This window comes from Podarcis erhardii (assembly GCF_964252035.2).
Source record: "Podarcis erhardii genome assembly, chromosome: 10".
Classification (NCBI taxonomy): Eukaryota; Metazoa; Chordata; class Lepidosauria; order Squamata; family Lacertidae; genus Podarcis; species Podarcis erhardii.
Genome location: NC_138500.1, coordinates 60,488,558 through 60,501,712, shown reverse-complemented (window position 1 = coordinate 60,501,712; position 13,155 = coordinate 60,488,558). Strand labels below are relative to the sequence as shown.

Below are 13,155 nucleotides of genomic sequence, written 5' to 3'. Positions count from 1 at the left end.
CCTAGATTATGCGGGAGGCAAAGACGAGCTGGCACACTTCCTTGCCCAAGTCCTATTTTTTATCAGAAGCACATGTTTCATTTTCCTTTTCTCCTAGCTGCAAGGTGAGTCTTCTACCTAGGCTCTCTGAAACTGGGAGCAGAACAAGTCCAAAAGTTAAAATTGCTTTCGCTTTGTCATTTTCAACAAGAATACGCTGCTAAAATGGCTTTAAAAATATTTAATCAGAATTTAATGGTATGTGGGGTTGGTACAGCCGTGTACAGTGGTACCTCGGATTACAGATGCTTCAAGTACCTCAAGGTTAAGAACTTTACCTCAGGATGAGAACAAAAATTGCACAGAGGCGGCAGCGGGAGGTGCCATTAGCTAAAGTGGTACTTCAGGTTAAGAACAGTTTCAGGTTAAGAATGGACCTCCAGAGCAAATTAAGTTCTTAACCTGAGGTACCACTGTATTTAAAATATCTGCTGATATGGCTCTCCTAAACTGACAACAGCAACATAGGCAGGACAGTAGGAAGCCACCTTATAATGAGTCACACCATTGGTCCATCTAGCTCAGTATTATCTACACTGATTGGCAACAGCTGCCCAGGGTTTTAGGCAGGGAATTTTCCCCAGCCCTAATCTGGAGGTGCCAGAGAATGGACCTGGGCTGAGCTACAGCCCTTCCCTCAAGCCTACAGCACCTGGAATTCTCAGGTGATTCCCCATCTCACTACCAGCCATGGCTGACTCTTCTTAGCTTCTGGGATCAGACAGGCACGTTCAGGGCAATATGGCTGTAGAAAATGCTCCCCATGTCTTCTTACCAGTTGAGTGCAAAGTGAGAGTCCCTGGACTTCTTGGACTGGCTTATCACTTCAACATGACTGTCTATATGTACAGAGGAAGGGACACACTCAATTTGCATTGGGCTATGATTGAGATAAGGTCCATATAGTTAAAGCTATGGATTTTCCCAGTAGTGATGTATGGAAGTGAGAGCTGGACCATAAAGAAGGCTGATCGCCGAAGAATCGATGCTTTTGAATTATGGTGTTGGAGGAGAGACTTGAGAGTCCCACGGACTGCAAGAAGATCAAACCTATCCATTCTGAAGGAAATCAGCCCTGAGTGCTCACTGGAAGGACAGATCCTGAAGCTGAGGCTCCAATACTTTGGCCACCTCATGAGAAGACTCCCTGGAAAAGCTGAAGCTGAGGCTCCAATACTTTGGCCACCTCATGAGAAGACTCCCTGGAAAAGACCCTGATGTTGGAAAAGATTGAAGGCCCAAGAAGGGGACGCCAGAGGACGAGATGGTTGGATAGTGTTCTTGAAGCTACCAGCATGAGCTTGACCAGACTGTGGGAGGCAGTGGAAGACAGAAGTGCCTGGCGTGCTCTGGTACATGGGGTTATGAAGAGTCAGACACGACTAAACAACTAAACAACAACAACAATTGAGATGGGGAAAGAGAAAGCACCAAGTGAATGATGGGGCAGGGTGGAAGAGAAGTAGCTGAATGGGCAGGGCAGAGCCACTATGCTACTCTCCTGACAGGTACTTAGGAAGGAGAGGGGCAAGGCAGTTAGGAGAGTAGTGTGGCACAAGCATACTGGCAAGAGTGATGGATTAGCTCTCCACTGCATCATGCCAATATCCTCACCGCCTACCCCTTCCCACTCTTGGTAAGCAACAGTGACCCACCTGCTGAGAAGATAGCAAAGTGGCTTCACCTCACCTGGCAAGCAACTTCTGGGTAGGACTGTTCTCTTGGCTTGCAAAATGCAGTATCTTGTCTGGCTGTCCACACGGTATTTTGTCCTAAAATGCATTACAGTGGTACCTCAGGTTAAGAACAAATTGTTCTGGAGGTCCGTTCTTAACCTGAAACTGTTCTTAACCTGAGGTACCACTTTAGCTAATGGGGCCTCCCACTGTCGCCACCGCACAGTTTCTGTTTTCATCCTGAAGAAAAGTTTTTAACCCGAGTTAGAGGGTTAGTGGAGTCTGTAACCTGAAGCGTCTGTAACCTGAAGCATCTGTAACCCGAGGTACCACTGTATAGTTTCTTGCACGCAAGATAGATACAGAATGAGGAAAAGGCCTCAGAAATTGCCTTACACCAGAGGTCAGACTATTTGTAAACTTAGCTCACCACTCTGAACCTGACAGAAGCTCTCTGGGGTTCCTTTTAACTGACAGTAAGAGTCGATCACTGCCTTGCCGTCGTGAAGGGGCTTGAATAACTCAGAGAAGCTATGAACTATGCCGTGAAGGGTACCCAGGATGAACAGGTCATAGTGGAGAGTTTTGACCAAACGTGATCCACCTGGAGGAGGAACCAGCAAGCCACTCCAGTATCCATGCCAAGAAAACTCCATGGACAAAGACAACTAGGACAGATCTTGAAGCTGAGGCTCCAATACTTTGGCCACCTCATGAGAAGAAAAGACTCCCTGGAAAAGACCATGATGTTGGGAAAGATGGAGGGCACAAGGATAAGGGGACGACAGAGGACGAGATGGTTGGATAGTGTTCTCGAAGCTACCAGCCTGAGTTTGAGCAAATTGCGGGAGGCAGTGGAAGACAGAAGTGCCTGGTGTGCCCTGGTCCATGGGGTGATGAAGAGTCGGACACGACTAAACAACAATAACAACAAGAGTCGGTGTGGTCAGAATTGAAATGACCGTTCTCGGAACAACTAAAATGAGAAAGTATTTGGGAAGCAAGAAATTAGCAGAACCCAAGACCTTTCATGCCCAGCACAACAGCAAGTCTTTACCTGACCACAGCTTTGTAAGTCACAGCTTTTCTTCAAGTTATATCTCCAAAACAGTTCAGCTGGAAAGTCTTGACTGCAATTCTGCATTAAATAGACCTCTTAGCCTTGGAGGGTGATTAATGAACCAGACAAGGTGAATTATCTTTAAAAGCCAGATTGGACTGCTTAAGAGCATATTTCTAAATCACCCATCCTCCAAAAGAGCATAGGGTGATATACAACAAACATACAAACACCATTACACAAACAGGACAGCTTGTTCAGAATGAGCACACATGCTACAAGGCTTAGAGTAGTGGAAGAATAAAATCTAGAAGCAATGAAATAAAAACGGTTCCATGATTTCCAGCATGGCCACCTACAGTAGCAAAAAGGCATGCTGTAACATTAACTACAAATATCACCAAAGCAAATCTAAAACACGGTGACAGGTTTCGTGCTATTCACTGTGCTGGAATGGCCAGGATGGCAAAGGAAATTATACTGAAACATCTGGGCAGACACAGTATGAATTACTGCTTCTGTAAATCAATGCCCATGCCCATGCCTTTTCAATCTCCTAGCAAGCCAAGGGCATTAGGGGAGACTTCCCCACAAAATCTGCTACCGGATCCCAGGACACACAACAATTTGAGGTAAATGATCCAGAAGAGGAGAAACCTCTTGTTGCCTCTTTATTTACTTGTCTGTCTTCTTGGGCTGCTGTTCTTTAAGTGAAATTGTGTTTATTTACTTTGGGTCTGATTTATTAGGATGCTCCCTGTGGGGTAGTGAGAAACATGTAGAGTGGTACCTCGGGTTAAGAACTTAATTTGTTCTAGAGGTCCGTTCTTAACCTGAAACTGTTCTTAACCTGAGGTACCACTTTAGCTAATGGAGCCTCCTGCTGCCGCCGTGCGATTTCTGTTCTCATCCTGAGGTAAAGTTCTTAACCCAAGGTACTATTTCTGAGTTAGCGAAGTCTAAAACCCAAGGTGCCACTGTATAGTGGTAAAAGGTAAAGGTAAAGGGACCCCTGACCGTTAGGTCCAGTCGCGGATGACTCTGCGGTTGCGGCGTTCATCTCGCTTTACTAGCCGAGAGAGCCAGCATACAGCTTCTGGGTCATGTGGCCAGCATGACTAAGCTGCTTCTGGCTAACCAGGGCTGCACACGGAAACACCATTTACCTTCCCACTGGAGCGGTACCTATTTATCTACTTGCTCTTTGACGTGCTTTCAAACTGCTATGTTGGCGGGAGCTGGGACCAAGCAACGGGAGCTCGCCCCGTCATGGGATTTGAACCGCCGACCTTCTGATCAGCAAGCCCTGGGCTCTGTGTTTTAGACCACAGCGCCACCCGCATCCCTCTATATAGTGGTAGCCATGCCCAACTGCCCAAAGGATAATAACCTGTTTGTGGGGAAGGGTTTAATCTCCATAGTTGAAAGGGTAGGGAGAGGGTGTCTGTATTGCCCCAGATGAGGGGATGGTGAGAAAACGAATGCTTCTTGACTTTTCTACTATTTGATTGCTTTTACTTCTTGGACCTGTCTTCTGTATTGGTTAGATTTTTGTTATTTCAACACTGGAATGTTTATTGAAGTGAGAAGTAGATAGATGGAGTGACATGTGGTATACTTTTTATATATTTATAAATTTGTAACTATATATATGGCATTGAATGTTTACATATCTTGCTATGTTTTGTATATGGTTTATTTTGGATTCTTCTTTTAATTAAAGTTTGCATTGAGGGACATTTATTTATGTTACTTAAAATTTGGAATACTGATGCCGATGACAATTAAGTTGTATTGCTGTTTTGAATGTGGAATTTGTATTCTATAATTATATCTCTGTTGGGATTTGTAAACTACTAAGGGATTTCTGCTGCAATATGAGGTGGACTACAAATTAGATAATTTAATAAAAATAAAGTACTCTTGCATTTTATTTATTTATCTGCTGGAGATGATGCAATGCATTTCAATGGAAATTACCTGGAAGCATCCAAAGAACTTCACTTAATAGAGAAGTTTTGTCACATCTGTTACTGTAAAACTAGCAAGGCAGGATCTCAAACTTCTGCGCCAATGAAGAGGAGAACATCTGTATAAATTATGCAAATAGGATAAATTTGCTTATTTTTCTACATCCCATTCTGCTTCGGTGCCCAGCAACGAAAGCCTTGCCTGCTTGGATATTTCACTGTCCCCCTCATCCAGCTTCGGAGTTGCTTGCTCCACTTTATGTTTGCGGTCAAAACATTAATAACACTTCAGTTTGTAAATGAAAGACAGAGGTTCTCAGAATTCTGCTTTTTTTCTGCATGTGCACAGAATCTACAAGTCCCTCGCCATTAGGTTTCCCCGCGCACCGGTATAACTAGCCACAACCGGCGTTTTATTTTATTTTTTTTGTAAACACAGACGTGGCGGTTGGATTGCTAGGTAAAACTTTAAAAAGAGAATTTAGACCGGGCACGCGAAGTCGATCGGCCGGCGGGATTTTAAAAGCCTGCTAAGATGCGCCTGTCGCGAAACCCGAGTAAGGCAAGCCGGCAATGGCACGGCAGAGAAGCGACCTTTGCGCTACGGATGGAGCCTTTTTTTCCACCAGCGGAGAAAACAGCGCGCCCGCAGAACCCGATGCTTCGCCTCCGAGGGAGCTGCGCCGTGGAGGAACTTTCCTCTTCGCCTCGCGCGCTCGACTCCTTTCGCCCTGCGCGCCTCGGCGAGTGCGTAAAAACCATGGCGAGGCGGCTGCTCCAGGGCGCCAGACGTACCCAAGCGCCGCAGCCGGAGCATTTCCCTCGCTCAGCCCCTTTCTAAACGCGGGTCGGAGTGCCACGCCGAGCTCGCTGGCGTCGCGGAAAAGCAGGCAGGAAGGCAGGCGCGGCGGCGGCGCCTCCACCGCCCTTCGCCAAGCCGTGCGCCCTGGCACCAAGGCGCGCGCCACGGCGGCTCCAAAGGGCGCAAGCGAGCCAAGCGCAGCCGGAGCCTCCGGGGAGAGAGAAGGGGGAAAAAAGGCAAGGAGCCCTTTCTTGCCCCGGCGGGCCTCGAGGTGCCTTCCTTTGATTGGCTGAGGCGCATGTTGGAGAAGAGGCGCGCGCAGGGGACCCCTCCGCCGCGCGCCCAACTTTGCCCCCGCCGCCAACTTTTGTCGCCGTCGGGCGGGAACCCCGCGGAGCACAACAGCCACCTGCGCGCTCGGGGCTCTTGTGGGAGGAGAGCGCGAGCGGGAGAGAGGAGCGAGGAGGCTGGGAAGGGGGCGGAGAGGAGGGAAAAAGCCGGGTGCGGCGCATGCGCCGTGCGCTGCCCCGGGCCTGCCGCGGCCGCAGTCACTTCCTGCCCTTGCGCCCATCCGGCTCCGGGGTCGCGTCGCGGGGCCGCTTGGGCGGGACAGGCGACGGCGAGTTCGCGTCGGGGCGCGGCGACAACAGCGCGCTGCCCTTCCCCGCCGGGCCCCGCATCGTCGGCGGTGGCAGGGTCCCCCGCGCCCGCCTCCGCGGAGCCTCCTCTCCGGGCGCCCTGCTCGCTGTCACCTGCTGCCTGCGCCTCCTCGGAGCAGCCCAGGGGCTCCTTCTTCCTTCCTCCCTCGCCGCCTCCCGCGCGCGTCCCGCCGGCCGGTGGCGGGCAGGCGAAGAGGGGCTTCGCTCACGCCCAGCCGCTGCCCTCCCGGCAGGCACCCCACGCGCCTCGCTCGGGCCGGGCTGGCGTTTCCCGCAGGAGCCTTTCCCGTAAGTGTGGTCGCCGCTGAAACTCGCCTCTCCGCCTTCCCTCCGTCACGGGCACCCTCGCCCGCCGCGGAAAACACGGAGGAGATGCGTGTTGGTTGGTTGGTTGCTTGGTTTGGCTGGCGGGTGTGGGTGTACGCGCGCGTGCCCGCTCCCTCCCCTCGCGCGCCGATGCTGGGTTGTGTGGAGCGGGCGACCCGTGTGACAGGTGGCCCCGGAAGAGCGCGCGAGGAGTTGGTAACCTGGGAGGAGGTGGTGTGTTCGGGGGAGAGGGAACTTGTGTGGAGGGGGATGAGTGCCAGAGAGGGAGAGGGGTGTGTGTGTGTGTGTGTGTGTGTGTGTGTGTGAATGTGGGTTCTGCATTGGAATGCTTGCTGTTGTTGTTGTTTTGTTCCTGCATCGCTGATGGAAAGGCTAGTGATGGGGTGGGTGGCCAGGTCGTAATGGTTGGCATGGTCTGGGTTGGCATTCCTGTGCGTGGCATGGATCAGCCCAGCGCCGGATTTAGGGCAGTGTCGGGCGGTTCCACATCACAGGGTGCTGAGCCGAAGGATGATGATGATGATAATAATGATAATGATAATGATAATATGTTATATTTATGTGGGTACCTACTGAGAAGATTGGTTAAAAAGCAACTGTGCCAAATTGAGTTGTTGTCAATTTTTAAAAACATAGTTATTGAAAATTCAAAAAGTACATGATTATATGTACACTAAACGTTGTGAGATGTAAGTAAATGAGAGAAAAGGAAAAAGAGAAACAGAACCTGGGTAGAAGGGAAAATAAAGGTGGGGAGGGGGAAAACCCCAGTATTCTTACAAATCCTGTAATAGGTTAGGATTTGGTGAATAACAACCCCCTCCCCCCCTTTATGAATTATTGTCAAATTAACATTTGGGGTGTGTGTGTGCCAAATTTCATCCTCACAGTGCCATATTACCCAGGGGCAAAACTAGGCGTTACTTCACAAGGGTCAAAGACCCAGTTTGGCACTGCCCCTCACGCACATTTGTGGGTGCTGGTGTTTGAAACTCCCACTGTTCCAGGCGTGTTTTGCGACAGGAAATTTTACTAACGCGAGCAGTTTTTGAGCTCTGGGCGCAGTACTGCGCCTAAGATTTCAGATTAAAACTGTAGATTGGAAGGAAAGGAGGACCTTTTCCTGCCTCCCTACTTCCAGCTGCTCTGAAGACTGGAGAAGAAATCCTCTTAAGAATATTAGGGGGGTAGGCAGGGAAAGGACTAGACCATGTGAAAAATGAACATAATATTTTAGCAGCTGTTCATTCATTTTCAACTTTGTATTGTTGTTAGGTTTAAGGTGCCATTTAGCTCCTAGTTTTCACATCTCAGTTTCTAACACTGCCATGTAAACACACACACACACACACACACACACACACACACAGGGGGGGGGGCTGGGAGCCTCAGTGGCACCCCTCTGTGCTTCACCCAGGGCAAAAAACTTGGCTAGCTCTTGCATAGCTATGACATTGTATTACCAAAGTCCACCCCTGGATAGTCATGACTTTTCACAAGGGGACAATCTGAGGATTTGGCCAAGGATAGTGGGCCAGTGCATTGCCCCCTCTTCCCCATCTGCCAGCCTGCAACATCTCTTGCCGTAGGGCCAACAGATTGATCCTACATATCCTCCAGCAACAGGACATTTACAGGTGCAGCATTTCTAACTTCTGTGGCGCTGATCTCCTTTGCATCATCACATGTTTGAAGCTACGTGCACAGGACACGTCTTATTTTGGTTTATATTTGACAACTAGAGGGCAAGGGAGTGCCTAGCTTGGGAATAGGTTCGGATCAAGTTCTTGATCCCTCATTTATGGTGAATGTGAGATTGGGTGTGTGTGTGTGGGGGGGAACTGCATGGTTTGACTTGTCAGGTAAGAAGGGACTGGTTTTGACTCCTCAGTTGCAGTAGACTGTATGTGGTCATTTGTCTGTCTTTACACAGCGGGATTGATTCCTGGTAATAAAAATAGGTTTGTTATTTACTTATGACGTTTATATACTGCTTAATTATTTCCATTTATAAGCAGTGTGCATAAAAACAGTCCACAGAAAGTGAAACAACAAAATGGGTTTTGTAGATAGTTCTAAAATTGTCTGGCTTAAGTTGTTAAGGGAGTGTTTTGCTGCATATATGGAGAGGAAGGGAGAGAGGAGGTGTCAAGTTTGGTAGGTAAGGTAGGATGACTTTTTTGATGGAGATATTTGTGCAGAGAAATGTGCATTTTCAAATACAGTTGTGGTTGCCAACAGTTGAACACATTTTCCAGCCTTATTGCTGGATACAAGGGGAAGCAACAGGTGCTGATGAAAAGTGATAGAACTAGTATTCTGGGATGTCGCGTTACCTTGACTGGGTACATTTGACATATTACATGTTATAATGCATATCTGGTTTAAGGAGCCGTTTGGTGCCTAGCTGATATATTTAAGTTTCTAACACTGGTCCACACATGGAGATGAGATAGTCTTCGTCAAGGACACAAAGCTTGATCATTTATTTAGATGCTGGTGCTGCAATCCTACATATTCTTTTTTGGGAAGTGAGTCCCATTGCGGGGGGGGAAAGAGACTTACCATTGAGTAAACATGCTTGAGTTGAGTTGTGTGTAGATCTTGCCATGATTTGTCTTCTTTGGCAATCACTCGTAGCCAAGTAAGATTGTCTACCATGAATATGGTCTTAACCGTGTGTCCGTAGGTGACTGTAGAGGCCAATTCTGGATCCACACATCCTTCCACAGTGGGGACATAGGTTTCCGGGCAGGAGTTGATGACGATGAGGATTTGCCAAGCGTGCCTTCCTCTTAGTACATTTCTCCCTTTTATTTTGAGTTTGAATGTCTTCAAACTCCATGATGCCTTTAGCAGAGGCCAATTGGAGCACTTGCAGGCCAGTGTTTTCCAGTTGTCGGTGTTTATACTACACTTTTTAAAGGTTTGCCTTGAGAGCATCTTTGAACCTATTGTTCATCGACATTACACTTTCCATTGTTATGTTGGGAATAGAGTAATAGCTGGTATAACTGGACAACATAGTACTTTTCCTTTGAATGGAAAGTAAATGTGTTAAGGCATGACCTGCAATGGTTATTCCTGAAGGAGCTCTTGTGGTTCACGATTATTAAACCAATTTATAGACTGCTTCAAAACACAAAGCCATCAATGTGGTGTGTGTACACGTAGAAACAGAATTAAATGTTATGCTGTTACGAAGGAGCAAGCATCATATACTTTTTCTGCAAACAGTTGGACCATTTTAGAGAATGACATTTTGTAGTGCTCTTAACTCCTTCAGTTGCAGTATGAGGGAACCTGCCCAAAGTTCTGCAGTTCTATGTATGTAGCCTCAAATGTGTGTGAGGCTGCAAAGGAGATCAGTGGCTTAGAAGCTGGCAGTGATGTGACTGGATGCATGCAATTTGAAATCTGTATTGGAGGATATTTAGGAACAAGTTACATTAAAAATACTGGATTGGTAAAGGCACTCCATAAGCTCATAGATATGCTTTACTCTAAAGTAGTGTATTTCTGAAGTTTTTTAAACTCACTGCTATTCCCCATCCTCCAGTTTTGATTGGATGCTGGTGGAGTGCTGAAAACTGCAAACAGCGCTTTTTTTGAGTAGGCCATCATCTGTCCTCCCATGAATTATTTCATTCCGATAAATAAAATCCTTTGTGAATGTCAGTTCGCATTACAAACTGTTTGTAAATAGGGTTGAGTGAAAATGTTATTTTGGTTACTCCGATGTGCATTTTATAGGTTTCTAAGGCTCAGCTGAAAGAATCCAGGAGAATTATTCTCCCTTTTGGATTAAAATCCAAGTCAAGACAATAATTGCTGTCCCAGAGCCATTTCCAAGCTGAAAAGTAGCAAATAGTCATGGGGAAAGAGAAGAAAAGAGATTCCCGAAAAGAGTTCCAGCAGTGCTTTTCAGGAAAACTACATTTCCCAGAGACTGCTGCACTGGAGAAACTTTCCCCCTTTACACATCCCATAGCTATTTGCTGTTTTTGGAGCAGTATAACTAGCTGACCAGCCAGGTAACTACTGTATTTTCCGCTCCATAAGACGCACCTGACCGTAAGAAGCACCTAGTTTTTAGAGGAGGAAAACAAGAAAAAAAAAATTCTGAATGAAACAGTGGATGTATGATTTATGTGGTTCATGCTGTGGCCACAGACATGTGATTTGACAGTTAGATTGGAGTAGCCCAATGCAAAAATCCTGAGGATCCATGTGGATCCGTGCTTTGTAACCATCTTTTTGCTCCGTTGCGGCCCTAGGCAACAGTGGGTGCATGATTTTTTTGGTGCAGGCTGTAGCCATGGACATGCTATGTGATCTGATGGTGAATTTGGGGTGACCCAATGTAAAAATCCTGAGGATCCATGGGCTTTTACCTCCCCCTCTCAGGCAGCCTATTGCTAGCGTCCCTTATCTCCCTCCCTGATCGCTTCCTGATCAGCTGCTTCCTTTCAACACCCCCTTCCCTCTTGTTTGCCTTAGTGTCTTTTCCTTAGCTGGAGCAGTTTTTTGCTCCTCCCTTTCTTCTAATTTCTCTCTTCACTGCTTTAGTCTTCTTGTCTCCTCTCCTTGCAAGTTTGCTGTCTTTACCTCCCCCCTCCCAGGCAGCCTCCTTTATTACTAGCGTCCCTTATCTTGCTCCCGATCGCTTGCCGATCAGCGGCTTTGTTTCAACACCCACTTCCCTCTTTCAAAAAAAAGAAAAGAAAAAAGCATGATCTGCATTTTGCCCCTGGGCAATTCGGCTCCAGGGACCACACATTCGCTCCATAAGATGCACAGACATTTCCCCTCACTTTTTAGGAAGAAAAAAGTGCATCTTATGGAGCGAAAAATACGGTACATATAATGTGCCCTGCTTCATCACAGTGTGGTTCAAACATAACGGGGGGTTAGAGAGAAGGAATAAGTAGGGTTGGGGATTGAGGTGGGACAAAAGGTATTTGTGGGTTTACAGAGCTTAGATCAGCTAATTTGAATTAGTGCTGAAAAGGAGTGAAGAACTTTCCTGATTTGGGAGGGAATGACTTGCCTCGTTTCCAAGCCCATTTGATGCAACTTAAGCTGCCTCTGATTGCAATAGCTATTTCTAAAACAAAATTTATCCATGTATCCATGTTGTAACAATGGCTGAGTTGAGAAGATTTCGTTTTTTCATATGTGGAATTGCTCTTTGTATACATGTTCAATATTCACCGCTCATTCTTAGATCAGTGGTTTTTACAGGGAACTCATGTAACACTGCAGAACCTTCTTTTCCTTGGTAAATTATAGAAAATTTGCTTATTTTAGCAGAAACGAGCTACTAGATGTAGAAGGAAAGTAGGGCGTTGATGTAGAAAATGCCTCTAAGGGACAAGTGTTGTCAGACTGACCACCATCACCATGGCTGCTGTGAACCAGGTAATAGTGCTTTAGTAATCTACCTTCCTTAAAAAAGAAATAAATAAATGCAGTAAGACGCTGTCGGGAAAAGATAGCCTATATTATGCTGCTGTAATGGAATTAGGACATCTTCAAATATTGTTGTATTGCCAGTATTTTAAAAATGGTTGGGGTTTGATGGAGTACTTCTTAAATCTCTGTTTCCTTCTTGTAGACTGGGTTGAGGGAGAAGGCAGGGAATAAACATTTCTGGAAACTATGTTTCCAAGGCCTGCAAAACAAAATTTATTCAGTGTACAAATAGCTTGATATAAATATATACAAATACAAATGATGTTGGCACGTTGCTGTAATAACCACATGAGCTTAAAAAAATGGCTTGTAATCTAAAACACTTGGAACGAGAAAATGAAGAGAGATATACACATTAGTAGGTGCTTCAACTTAAGAGAGGATACCTACTAACCTACTTACCTGAGCTTGAGAAGGCATGTATAGAAACATTTTAATTGACTAAATATGCACAGCCACATAAATAGAGGTCTGCTTCTATGTGTATTTAAGAAATACTTCTAACAAGCGCAGATGGCAAGTACCAACTTAGGATGGAGAAAAGTGTGTTCCCCTTTTCTCTCATATAGTTGGAGTGTCTTTTTAAATTGATCCTTGGTATAATGCATATAGGGACGTGGGTGGTTCTGTGGGTTAAACCACAGAGCCTAGGACTTGCTGATCAGAAGGTCGGCGGTTCGAATCCCTGCAACGGGGTGAGCTCCTGTTGCTCAGTCCCTGCTCCTGCCAACCTAGCAGTTCGAAAGCACGTCAAAGTGCAAGTAGATAAATAGGTACCGCTCTGGTGGGAAGGTAAACGGCGTTTCCGTGTGCTGCTCTGGTTTGCCAGAAGCAGCTTAGTCATGCCGGCCACATGACCCGGAAGCTGTATGCCAGTTCCCTCGGCCGATAAAGAGAGATGAGCGCTGCAACCCCAGAGTCGGCCACGACTGGACCTAATGGTCAGGGGTCCCTTTACCTTTACTATAATGTATATACTGTATGGATCATCTAAAAACAAAGGGTTTTATCCTTTTAAGTCACACTTGGAGTAAACTTTTGAAATAAATGGATTTTAATAATTCAATCCCATTAATATCAACTCATGACTTAAGTGGGTACAACCCAAAAAAGTAAGTTGCTTCAAAATAGGGTTGTTATCTATATA

General features: G+C 46.4%; 1 protein-coding gene across 2 annotated transcripts in view; it reads left to right on the top strand.

Moving 5' to 3' along the window:
* The first annotated feature begins 6,160 nt into the window (after positions 1-6,160).
* ZNF800 (zinc finger protein 800) overlaps positions 6,161-13,155 on the top strand; it is a 28,155-nt gene continuing 21,160 nt past the window's right edge. The window contains exons 1-2 of one of the 2 annotated variants that reach the window (XM_081877904.1): positions 6,161-6,494; positions 11,847-11,954. In XM_081877904.1, coding sequence (XP_081734030.1) covers positions 11,894-11,954 — 61 coding nt within the window. In that variant the 5' untranslated portion in view covers positions 6,161-6,494; positions 11,847-11,893. Of the gene's footprint in view, positions 6,495-11,843; positions 11,955-13,155 lie in introns of both variants that reach the window. The other variant, XM_081877903.1, reaches the window with a different exon arrangement.